The sequence below is a fragment of the Desmodus rotundus genome, chromosome 6 (assembly GCF_022682495.2).
Source record: "Desmodus rotundus isolate HL8 chromosome 6, HLdesRot8A.1, whole genome shotgun sequence".
In the NCBI taxonomy this organism is placed as follows: Eukaryota; Metazoa; Chordata; class Mammalia; order Chiroptera; family Phyllostomidae; genus Desmodus; species Desmodus rotundus.
In genome coordinates, this window is record NC_071392.1 from 8,205,379 (window position 1) to 8,218,799 (window position 13,421).

At 45.4% G+C, this 13,421-nt stretch overlaps 1 protein-coding gene across 1 annotated transcript in view; it reads right to left on the bottom strand.

The window, feature by feature from the left end:
- Positions 1 to 211: 211 nt before the first annotated feature.
- Positions 212 to 13,421, bottom strand: part of BBS9 (Bardet-Biedl syndrome 9) — a 371,651-nt gene continuing 358,441 nt past the window's right edge. Inside the window, exon 23 of the mRNA XM_045197407.3 lies at positions 212 to 1,507. Coding sequence (XP_045053342.2) covers positions 1,314 to 1,507 — 194 coding nt within the window. The 3' untranslated portion in view covers positions 212 to 1,313. The remainder of the gene's footprint in view (positions 1,508 to 13,421) is intronic.

Consider the following 13,421-nt stretch of genomic DNA (forward strand, 5'->3'; position numbering starts at 1 on the left):
AGGCAATGACAACACAGAGGAAGAGGAACCTGGCCATTCGGCAAGCACACTAGCCATGAAAAGCCTCGTGTGATTCCCACAGCAATCTATTAAGTTGGTAGTTGATTATCGCCATTTTAGAGATGCAAAAATGGAGATTTTTTTCTTTTTTAAAGTAAATTTATTGGGGTACATTGGTTAATAACATTATAGGAGTTTCAGCTATGCATTTCTATAATATATCGTCTGGATATTGCATTTTGTACTTATTCCCCAAAGTCTAGTCCAGGGGTGTCCAACCTGAGGCCCAGGAAGGTTATGAATGCAGCCCAACACAAAATGGTAAATTTACTGAAAACCTTTTGTTTTCTTATCAGTTTCCATTAGTGTTTGTGTATTTAATGTGTGGCCCAAGACAACTCTTCTTCCAGTGTGGCCCAGAGATGCCAAAAGGCCAGACTGTAGTCCATCAACATTTATTTGACCTCATTTACCTTCTTCAGCCTCGCTCCCCCCTGTTCCCCTCCAGTAACCACCATACTGTTGTCTGTGTCAATGAGTTTGTTTGTTTATTTGTTATTGTCTGCTTTATATCTCGCATAGTTCTTCTCCTTTTCCATCTTTTTTCACTTAGCATGATCCTCTCAGGAGCCATCCATGTTGTTGCAAATGGCAGTATTTCATTCTTTTTATTGCTGAGTGATATTTCACATCACAAAAATGGAGATTAAGAAGTTAATTAACTAACTCTCCTAAGGCTGCGCTGCGTAATAGATGACAAAGCCTTAGACACAGGCCACGTGGCTCTGGAACGCCTGCTCTCACACTGGAGTTCACAGCACCAGGTGAAAGGGACTCTGAGGCCTCCAGGTGTGCTGTGGGAGTGCCCTGCCATGCTGTGGGGGCTCGTGTTTTCCTGGGACGGCGCTGGCAGAAGTTACTCCTGTAACCTGCAATAAACTCCAAAGAGAGAAAGACCTATTCCCCTAATTCCAAATGGATCACAAGTCCCACGATCCTACAGGGACCATCAAGATGTGTGTCAGGCCCTGACCGGTGTGGCTCAGTGGGTTGGGCAGCATCCCCAAAGTAAAAGGTCACTGGTTCGATTCCCGGTCAGGGCACATGACTGGGTTGTGGGCCAGTCCCCGGTTGGAGCGTGTGTGAGAAGCACCTGATCGATGCTTCTCCTCTTCTTTCTCCTTCCCTTCCCCTTGCTCTAAAAAATAATAAACAAAATCTGTATTTAAAAAAAAAAGATGTGTGTGAGGAGCGCCTTGGAATCATGCTTTGACACAACGCGTACGAGTTGAAAACATCACAGACCCTCCTCCTCACGTGGGTTGGCTCTTCCTGCAGATGCCTGACTCATCCGTGTGCTCAGCCTTTCGGTCAAGGGCACTTGCAGAAGGGCCCCTGGAGTCCACGTTCCTCGGGAGCCCTACGGAACACCAGGCTTCCTCTACACACGGTGGCAGTGATTCATTGGCAAGGAGAGCCTGGCGAACTTGCCCAACAGGAGACCGGTCTGTGGGGAAAATACCACAGTGAGGGGATTTGCATCTGACCAGGAGGTCACTTTAAAACTCAGTTTAGTGACACCCTTGTGGGCTGTCCCTGGCACCTAGAATATATGGACTAATAATTGGGAACAGCTGCTTGTCTTGACTGGAACCACTCTGTTTAAATAGATCCAAGATTACACCCTTGGCCTGTGCTTCTTTATGCGCTTTGGAAATAAACTACTGCGGATGCCCGAATGTACCCCGACAATGGGAGAAACGACTTACGGAGACCGGCCACATCCAGTGCCACACGCCTCCTGCCCGCCCGGGGCCAGTCATCACCACCCGTGCGAGGGGGAGGGGACAACATGACCAGGTCGCTCGGTGACATCCCAGCAGTCACCCCGATAAAGGTGCCCTCGGACTGAAGCACTTTTTCAGGACTTTCGTTCTAAGACGCAGGTGTTGCATTCGACTCCACAAGGCCGAACCTAATTATCCAGTGGACCCATCCGCCATTCCCGGCCGGCCGACTGTGGCAGGCCCCGAGTGGGGCCTCACCCAGGTAACGAGACTCCTACAGGACGTGAGGCCTACGTATCTTAACTGAACTAAAGGACTCTTCGGCTTTCTTCCCACATGGCAGTTTTGTCCAGCTTGAGTTTGCTTTGAACTCGCCGAGTCCAGAAACATTTGTTACGTGCTGACCGGGCCAAGGGCTCATCTCTCAAAATGGCCGGAGCTGAATTTATTGATGCCAAACACACTTGTAGCCTTCCTTTCCAGTGTAAATACCCAACAATAGAAAAGTAATAAAATATAGCATGACATATCCGCTTGGCAAAATATTACAGGCCTATTCATAAATAACGACAGCATCCATAGGATTATGAAAGTAATTGGGGAAATTAAAATAATATTTTTAAAAAGAAGCAAAATTGAATAGATCTGTGATGACAACTATGTAAAATTATGCACAGACAGAAGATGGAAAAGGAAAAATCAAAAGGACATAAATATTCTACATTCTGAATATCTCCATAAACATTCCAATAACCATACAGCTCAACAAGAAGAGCAACTGAAGTTACTGGAATCTGTGTCCATAGCACGGCTATGAGACAGAGAATGCTACAGACTTCCAACTGTGTCCAAGTAGGTAAGTAAGTGACCCAAGTCCCAGAAGCCAGCTCCAAAAAGAGGGAAGGAACACAGGGGCTAGGTATGGGGAAACAGATGCAACACACCCCAGACAAAGAATGTCTCTCCCGAGTGGGAAAACACTGACCACAGGTATGAGATGTGGTAGATTACAGTACTGGTTACTACAAATCAAAAGGAAGGTGTTAGGTGGAAATCTTGGGAAAGTACCAGTTCTGGAGGAGAAAGGTAACCTGGAAAGAGCAGAAAAAAAAATAAGAATGAACTAGAAATTAGGAGTACTTCAAAAAGAAGAAAATCATGACCTCAGAAGGTATATCACCACCAACCCCCAAAAGGGAAATTTTTAAGAAATTATACCTCATAAACAAGCAGAAGAGGAAGCTCTTGAATTAAGAAATCTCAGGTGTAACCTAAACCTTCACCTCCTCACCTCGGTCTACCAGTTACTGCTAGTCCAAGAAAAAAATCTCAAAATAAAGAGAAAACATCACGATTCCCATACAAAGTTCCTATAAGAAAATAGAATATAAATATCAAAAATCTTTTAGTTGATCAATACTCTCCCCTCCAAAATAATAACAAAGCAGAAGAAAGGGTCAACATCCCCATCTGAATTAAGTGTCCTTAAATAAGCATTTGGAACAGAAAAAACCCAGCCCGACTCAGAAATTTTAAAACTCAAAACATAAATGGGTAAAGATCAGTCAAGAAATTTTTAAAAGAAAAAAATCATCTCAGAAATTATGGTTAAATCACAATATTCCCAAGAGAAAACAGATATAATAAAGACTATTCAGGAAAGGCAAAAAACCAAAATTAAATGTATATATAACAAGAATCAGAGAGAAAGAGATTGAGGTAGAAGATGATTTACGAGATCTAATATATGAATATTTGAAATCACTAAAAAATTAAAAAGAAAATAATGAAATAGAACCAATATTTAAAACTATAACCCAAGAAAAATTTCCAGAGATAAAAAGGACATACATTCACATCATTTACATAATGAACCGGTCCATTGTGTATCTAGAAAGACTGATCCAGAATGGTCAACCTCAAGACATATCCTACTAGGACCAGTATTAAATTTTTAAAGAAAAGGGAAAGATCCTCTGGGCCTCCAAACAAAATGACCACGTCACTTACAAAGAAAAGAAAATCAGCCTGGCATCAGATTTCTCTACAGCAATAGCGCAAAACAAGACAAGAGTGGATCAGAACTCCAAGGGGTTCGAGGAAAGAGGAATAAATCGAAGCAGACAGAGCACGCGGGCGTAGAAGACGCCAATAACCAGTGTTACTCTCATCAGGCTAAGGAGATCTGGTTCTTTTAGTCATTTTACATCTTTGTTTTTCAAAATTTCAGTTAAATAGTTAATCATTCAAATGTTTATGAAGAAAATGTTAAAGTTTAAATCTTCCTCCTCTTCTTCATGGAAGCAGGAGAGTATGAGCCATCGAAGGTACAGCAAGGGGCCGGGTACCATTTCTTGTCACTCAGGAAGGGCTGGCGGAGGCACCGCTCAAGGGGAAATTCACGGCAACGGCATTCAGGTGCAGGCCTCGTCGGCTAGTCCCCTCGCTGCTCTAACAGCACACCTCTTTGGGTGGTCTCAAAACCACAGATACTCATTTCTCATCGTTCTGCAGGCAGGAAGTCTGGGACCAAGGCCTGCCGAGGCTGCGTCTGCTGAGACCCTGTGTCGGTTTCCCATGGCTCCTTCTGGCTGCGGCCTCGCACAATGAAAGCAGCCAGGGAGCTTTCCCACACACTCCTTCCACTCTTGAGGGCCTTGGCCTCGTGACCTAGTCACCTCCGAAGGGCTCCACCTCCTATTACCATTAATCCCTACGTTGGGGGGTGAGGTTTCAGCCTATGAATTCAGAGGGGACACGAACATCAATCTATAGCACCTCGTGACAACAAGACAGGTTTGCATTGTAAATAGTTGTGATTCAACCATGGCTCATTGCAGAATCGTTTGGGACGTTCGGCCGAAGTGATGACTGCGTGAGTATCTGCTTTGCCACCAGCTCCCTGTCTCGTTGTCAGGTCAGTAACGACCTGCCACCCCCAGGAGGGGTCTACGGACAGGAACGGTAGGTCAGCACCAGCAATAGCACCCGCTCTTCCTCCTTCCCAAAGTGGGCAGTGTTGTTCACAACACTCATTTGTAACAAATGGGTCCTTATCCTACGTTCCTCCCTTTCAGAACTGACCTCGTAACACCGCACTACAGGTTTCACTCGTGGTCTACATTTCCACATATCTGCAGGGCAAATCAGGGGACAGAGTGAATAAAACCAGCATTTCTCTCCAAGCAGCTATGTCTGTCTAGAGGGTCAGTATGTTGAAGGGAAGAAATGCCAGCCTTTTTTTTTTAAAGATTCCAACCTGCACTCTGACTTAACTGATTTGATAGGAAAAACAACAGCCCCAGTGCCTGTTGAGGAGAGTGGGCAGCTGACACAGGGCTGCGGCCTTGTGTTGCGGGAGTAGGAGGGGAAGGAGACCCGAACAGGTAATACGCAGCATCCTCCAGAGTCCCTGGGTGCTCTTACTTTTCTGAATACGCTTTCGTAAAATTACAAACTTCCTTATTTTTCAAAACTTTATTAAATTAAAAGCATTTTCATCTTTTGAGGAATGAAACAAAGAACAATTAAGAGGATAATTCATTTCTTAGTGAGTGCAACTTAAAGCCTTGACAGTCTTTTTCCTTGTAAACAGTCCTCTGCTCTGAGCTCAATGCAGGGGGCGGGGGTGCGGGGCAGGGGGCAGGAGAAGCAGCAGAGGGACACACACGCTCCCAGGAGGAAGCAGGTCTCTTCTGAAGGAGGCCGGGGCAGCACAGCCCTCACTGACATCGGGGACCCCACTGCGAGGCAGCTCTGAACCTGGGGACCATCTTAGTCTGTGTTCCCATGTGCCCCTGTGTGTGGGAGCCCCAATCCATTCCAAACCAGTCCCTAGTTGCCCATCAGCTTCTGACTCTCCAGACAGTGGGGGAAAATCATGGTGAGGACATGGGAAGGGAAGCTTCCAGAATTCATCTGATGAAGGATACCAGCTGGAACAATTACCGTCAGTCTTTGGCTCTGCCCTTCCAAAGGAGATGCGGCAAGCAAAGACTTCATCCCTGGGGATGCTCTCACCTCCAAGGGAGGGAGGAGAATTAGACACTGCCTCCCTATGCCAGCAAAACATCATTTCCCTTAAAAGAACACAGTACAAAAATGGAAATAGAAAGAAAGAAAACACTCTGGAAAAATCACTCTGTCCACTCCTTGCCTGTGGTGAAGATCGAACCAGACAGACATCTAGAAGTTAGCACTTATGGCCTCAAGTTTAAAATCTCTGTAGAAGGAAATGAATGGATTCCTCCTTGTCCACAGAGTCCTAAGAATGAACAAGGTATTGTTCTCTTTCTACGTAAACTGCGTTTTTGTCAGTTCTTAGCAGAAATGGAGAAAAGCTTCCTATAATGTTCCAGACATCGTCTTCAGGTTGGGTCACCTTCGTCCCTTCGGCATATCCCATGTGTATTGTACTCCATCACGTGAAGATGTATTCCTGCATAGGTGAAGCACACGTGTAATGCGTCCATGCTTGGCAGGGTCCCGGTTCACCGTCCATGCACAATTAATTGAGGTAAACACGTAGCCCGTTTAGAAGGCAGGACGGGAGCTCCCCTGGGAGTGGTGGCTGGGAACGTGCGAAGGTGCGATAGGGTTCTACTTCTCCATCTGGAAGCCGGTTCCATGAATGCGTTCTCTTTGTAATAATTCGGCATGCCACACTGCTACCACTTTTTTGGCACCTCTCTGTGTATGTCCTGACAGTCATAAGCTGTTAACAGAATGTTTGCAAAAAAACCCAACAAAACAAATCATGTCGCCTACTGACGAATAGCTTAATGACTGTGGTTCCTTCTGCCTCAGACCAAAATTTTACCCTTTCCCATCTCTCAGGGTTGTTGTGGAAAAGAATTAAGAAAATGTCGGGAGGGAGCTGTGTACAATGCGAGGTCATCTGTGAGTGTGATCATTGTTTCTGGTGCCGTTTTCATAGACGATGAGCTTCCCAAAGGGCTGGGATCACAGTTCCGCGGGACCAGCCATGCCCATGAACTGTATCGACAGCTGTATATGTGGACAAGGGCAGAGGGAACACACCACGTGCCCATTGTTGCACCACAGTCGGAACTCCTCTTGCCCAACCCTTCGCTAGCCCACAGTCCCAAGATAGGTTATTTTGCAACTAATTACTTGCAGATGTGAAGTCATTTGACGTGTTAGGAAAACAGCAGAATGGATCCTGGAATGGGCAGCGTGGAGGATGGAGTGGACAACATAGCACAATCGTCGTTATTCTCGGCTAGAGGCCTCACTCTGTGGCTCTCAGTTCTGTCTCTGTTTGGTATTCTACCAGGGACGAAGTGGAAACTCAATCTATCTCATTAAAAACAAACCCAGCTTGTGTTTCTCTTTTAATTGTTCACATTCTCAATACTAGAAACTGAAAACACGATTTTTAACCCTTCCTTTGTTCTCAAATCGTTTTTAGTTTCAGCCAACTGAAAAGAGGACAAATTCTTCAAGAAAAGTGAGACTGAGGGGGCATTAAGTTACTTCAAACTAGGAGGGAGCAGAGGAAATTAGGAGGCCCTTCTGAAGCCACAAGTGGGAAGAGGGGAATTCTGACGGGAGCCTCTAATGGCATGGCATGTTGCCTCTCTCCATGTGACTCGGCAAAATATTTAGCCGATGTTAGCAACCGCTGGAGCAGAAGGCACGATTCTTGCTTTAAGTGATCACTAAGGAAGAAAAGACATTTCCTTCGAATTTCAAGGGTGAAGGACAGAGCTTGAAAAACATCCTCATAAGTGAGAGAAGAAGAAAGGAAAATGCTTGCTTGAGACACCACAGGGCCAGACTCTGTCTGCTGGAGCCGAATCTCTCTGATGACCATCAGGCGGTGGCCTGATTTAGGGAGCATCAAAACTCAGGGAGGGAGAAGTTGATGGATCGTGAATAACCTGAATTGTCAACTTTTTCCTGTCTCAGGCGGCTGATGTATGTCTTCCCGTAAATATTTAAAATCATATATAAAGTTACTATAAATTTCTGAGCTCTAGCTACCCGAAAATGTCTCTCTGTTGCTTTGCTATGCGGTAAACAACTTCACTTATAAATAAATTGCTGGACACTCCAAAACAAAAATGAACATCCCTTTACCATAATGGAAAAGAAAGTAACCCACATGCAAAAAGACAAAAAAAAAAAACCCCAAAAACTCCAAAATTCAGAGGGAAAAAAGAATTTTGAACTCAAATTCTATTGATGGGAAAAATATTCACTGAAAATTTATTAACCAAGAACCTTCTCTGTGAGAATTATTAGAGATATTTTCTAGGAAAATTTTTTTAAAAAATCTAAAACACAAATCTAAGAGGAAAATATGGGATCTGAGAAAAAGCAATAAAGAAATCAGAAAAACTCGGTAAACTTAAAATTATAACTTGAATGAGAATATTGGACCGGACGAAGAGAGAACACATTGAAAACGGTAGAAACCTTTTAATGACTCTTCATGGCAGCACCTAGACAGTGATGTATAAAGTAAGAATTATTAGAAAAATAAGGAGATACTAACAAATCCAATGTGAGAGTGGAAAACGTGATCTAATCAACAGATCACGCAGGGCAACCCCAAGTAAAAATCTACAGAATATTTACTCATTGTTAAGACTAGTATTTCAAGCATTTGTCAGGAAATTACACCTAAGTAGAGCATAATGTAGAATGTTTTTTTAATTTTAATTTTTTATTGTTATTCAATTACAGTTGTATGCCTTTTCTCCCCATCCCTCCACCCCACCCCTGCTGAAACGCCCTCCCTCCCCCACCTCCACCCTCCCCCTTGATTTTGTCCATGTGTCCTTTATAGTAGTTCCTGTAATCCCCTCTCCTCACTGTCCCCTCCACACTCCCCTTGACCATTGTTAGATTGTTCTTAACTTCAATGTCCCTGGTTATATTTTGTTTCCTTTTTTCTTCTATTAATTATGTTCCAGTTAAAGCATTAATTTTTTTTCTTCTTCTGGGTCATTCCCATCTGCAATAAAAATCCTTGCTGTTAGCTTTTCCAAATTTTAAAAAGCCGTGTTTCAGGACGATCTGAATTGGTGGGAACTGACTACTCAGAAAGCAGAATGACATTCCTTGTTTGCCTCTGTGGTGTATACTTGACATTTCCCATTACAGAAAGATATTTCAAATTTCCTCTTGTTGAAAGAAACAGGAGACTTGGAAAAAAAATTTTAAATCTATGTTGATGTTTACAAGAGACACATTTTCAACAAAATTATTCAGAAGGGCTAAAAATAAGTGGACAATACTATATCAGATACATGCTGCCTTCAAAAAAGGATTGGATGTAATAACATTAGTATTCCAAAAATCAAACTTGAAAACATCAGACATGACAAAGGGAGGGTAAATTGGCAAAGGGTAGAAGCCTTCCGATGACTCACTATAGCAGCTCCTAAGTAGTAATATAGTAAAAAGTACCACTTGTTAGAATAAGGAGGTAGTAACAAATCCAATGTCACAGTGGGAAACTTAAGTCTAATCAACAGATCATGCAGAGAAATCCTAAGTAAAAATCTACAGAATATTTACCAAAAAAATGAAGATACAATGGTCCTCAAGGGAAAAAGTCTAAAAAGTAAAAACCACAGCACTTACTCTCTGATTACAATACAATAAACATGGAAAGTAGCAGTCAGAAGACAGCAAAAAAAATCCCCTTCAGAGAAAATATTTTCATACTTCCTTTTAAGTGACTTGGATACCAGAGTGTCAAAGCTGAACCTTCAGACTGTTTTCAATGTGCATAGCAAAACTTTCGGGGTGTGGCCCAAACGATACTGTGCTCAGAGAAAATGCTATCGTCTTAACTCCATGCACTAGAAACTAAGAAATACTGGAAACAAAAGAGCAAGCCATTCAGAACAAAGGAACAAAATAAACCTACGGAAAATAAAGTGAATTTCATTTTATTCCACGGCCTCTTCACCTCAGCCTGATCTTCCTTTGAGCATTTTTTTTTATTTTGGAGACCATGTTTTGTTTTTGTTTTTAAATTTATTGCCATAGCTTTATTATCTTTCTAAACATTTCTTCCAGAATCTGAAGCAGATCATTTTTTTTTTTTGGTCTACAAGATGTTGCTCCCTTTCCCTCATTCTACAGTTTTTTCCCACCAGCCTACAATGGAGTTGTGTGTTTTTTATTTCTTAATTGTCTACCCTCTATAGGGAGAGTTTTCTGAGCTCAACATTCGTCAACACCCCGAAGCGCTCACTGCCTTCTCCTTCCCACAGTGATGCACACGGCCCCCTGGAGCTCTGGCCAGATCCGCATGTGGGCTGATGGGAGTTTCTTGCTGCCCGACTCTGCAGAACTAGTGGGCACTCGTTAAGCATGGCTCTGCTGTCACAAGGTGGAATTTTTTCCTCCCTCTGCTGCCAAGAATCTGAATTGGGGATGCAGACACCCGATGCACATGGATTCGCCAGAATCCACTCCGGTGCCCAAGGCGGATGTCAGCAGTCAATCATCGTGGCCAACCCGCTGGGCCTCAGATGCTTTCAGAACACAGTTCTCCCAGCAGTCTTCGTTTTTTGTCAAGAACTGTCGTATGAGATGAAACCCATTTTTCTACCCTGTTACAAACCAACAGAGCCCATGCAAACCCCTGTCCTTGGGGTAAGTACTTTGTCACTGCCCCTGACCAGAGCTCTAGTATTGCCGCCCCACTGGACCAGCTCCTCTGTGACTGACCTTCCTCCCATGGCCCCTCCCCTTTAAAGATCCATCCCCTCGCCCAACCCAATAACTATGTAGCTCAGACATAAAGATAACATATTGGGTTTTTTTAAAAAAATAATCTCGCAGACCTTTTAGATACCCTTGTGACCCTAACTTGGGTCATAACCTACTTGGGTCATAGTCAGGACCTAGTAATCAGCATTTAATTTCTGGCAGATTTCCGGTCACCTACATGCCAACTCCAATATGGGAGAGCAGGGAGCTCACAGACTTTCGTTCACGGGCCTCCATGGGGCCGGGGCCTGGTGAGAAGCCAGGGTGGCCAGGCGCCTGGGGACAGAGGAAGGCTGGGTGGTGCCTGTGTGCTGCTGACTCCCCAGTCAGATCTTTGGGCTGGACTGTGGACTGGGGACCATGCAGGGTGAGGGCTGAGGCACTGGGTGAGGATGCAGAGAGGGGGTTGTACAGGGTGGAAAGGGCCAGGTGGGGACACGGCTCTGGTTCACATGGAGAGAAGGTGGGCTCTGGGCAGAAGGAAGTGTCCCTTACCCCTCACCTCAAAACCACATTTTCCAAAATAACTGCATGGACACAGTTTTTACTAGAGGAGAAGAAATCACCCCCTCCCCCCAGAACAGCAGCTAATCTTGCAGGGTCCACAGAAAGGAATACAAGACTATTTCTTCATTACTCCATGAGGAAGGTATGCCAAGGATCTTGGGGAGGTACTAGGAAAGCCCATAAAACAACACAATAAATGTGCAGTATTGGGCTCTCTACCTGGTGAAAAGCCCCTCTCTTAGCCCCATCCCAGTATTTTTCAAACCTGAAAAAAAGTTCCCTTCACCAACTTCACCATGCAAGACAATTATTCATATGGTTTGTAAAGTCTGTCAGCTGAGTAATGCGATTTTTCCTCCGAAACATTCCCAAAATGCATCCCCTGAAATGTATCTGGCAGTTTTCATGGAAGAAAAGGCATTCAAGTGATGTTTTAAAAGTATTTTTAGCTCTTTTTCAAAACAGAAGAACATAACACAAAGCGCTTTCTAGTAAAATCAGTGACTGCATGTATACTTTGCCTTATGGAAAGAACAGCCCAGTCAAATCGGAAGTAGCAGGTGGAGAGAGGCATGTGGTGTGAGGGCCAGGCTTCCACGAGCAGCACGCCAGGGCCTCTTTCAAGAATTCAGCGCTCGGACAAGGGGCTTCCCTCGTGCAGAATGCCCTGATCCCCGGGCCTTGTTTGCTTCGGTTAATCCACCTTTGAGCCCCCCTGACAGGTCACACAAATGCTTTAGGAGGGCCTGGACTGCCCATCACACTCCCGGTCAAAAGGCTTTCATGATCCCGCGTCACAAACCAAAGAAATCCATCCTCAATTAAAATGAAAACATTGCCTCGCCAGCCTCAGTACATCCCACTTAGTCCAATTCACCCCAGAAGAAACCAGTTCAATGCTTTTGTTGACACCTCTCTGCATTTCCACTGCACTTGGTTTTTAAAGGAAGAATACGTGAGTATAGAAGTAGGACCTGTTTATAATCAGTGTAAGTTAAAGCCAACATGCAAGGCACCCTAGTAATTATGTTCCAAGCTGCAGAGGCACCCAAGGGTGGACACAGTCACTCTGGGGAGGAGGGGCCGCAGGGCAGGATGGAGACGGTGCAGGCTGCAGGGGTGGGGCGGCTGCAGGGCCTCTGGCCTCGGGACCAGGATGGAGATGGTGCAGGCTGCAGGGGTGGGGTGGCTGCAGAGCCTCAGGGCTCAGGACCTGTCTAACCTCGTTGCTCACTTACAAACAGGAAAGAATGTTCACACGGCCTTGCCCTTCACGTTCCCAGTCTACAGTCCACAGGAGGCAGCGTCCACGCTCTTCTCTATACCATCCGTAGCACCATGAACAGGGGCATTCCTCAGGGACACTTCTCAGGGCCATTGCTGCTGCTTCCAGGATGACTGCTGAATAGAGGGCTCAGCCACCTCCCAGGTGAGGGAAACCTGGTGAGTGCCAAGAAACACCAGCGGCACGAGGGACTCAGCCCTTCCGAAGGACAGTAAAGGAGATCCTGAAGAAGCCTGAGTTCTTGCTTGGGCACTCACCCCCTCTCCGCACGTCATATCTCATTAGCATCCTGCATACCCGTCTGGCCAGCAGACAATTTCTCCTCTACAGTTTGCAGCCTAATTTGTAGGCAGATCTCTCCTTTCCCTCAACATGAAATACAATACGTTTCTGTGATGAGGGGCAATTTGTTCCATCTATGCCCCAATTAGTGGCTCTGATCCCCCGTCCTGGTACCCCTGCTGCTCACTGGAACATCCCCAAGGGGAACAGCCTCTCTCTCCTGGATCCCTTTAATAAGCCCTGTCATCGGCACGCCAAGCTGGCAAGCTGATGAGAAGTGGGATGGCACCCGTGGTGTGCAGGAGGTCACGGTTGAGTTCTCTGCAGATCACATGCCCCCACCCCGGGGCCAGCGTTTCCTTACCATCTGAAATTACAGCGAGCTGAGCTTTGGTTTAAATTAAAAGCGAGGGGTCTTTTAGAGGGAAGAGGCTCCTGATCTGATGCTGGAAGAGTTAGGGCCACCATCTGGGAGAAACTGGACTCCAAGGCCAAGTTGCCCATCTCCGTGCTCAGCATACGAGCAAAGCCTCCCACTCATGCTTTCCCACCAGCCATTCCTCCATGGCACTCCCCAGTCCTCGTTAGCGTGGGAGCCTGGGAAAGGAGGCGAGGAGGTAAGGTCAACAGGCCACAGTTCCAGAGGGAGGACACTTGGCCCTTCAGAGAGGGTGGAGCTGCCAAAGGCTTCCCAGAGAATGGACCCTCACGCTGAGCCCCGAGACAGGAACGTGATGAGGGAGGAGGGAAGGCAGAGCCTTTGGAACCACTGTCAGCAGGATAAACCCTGCAGTCCTTGGGGGATC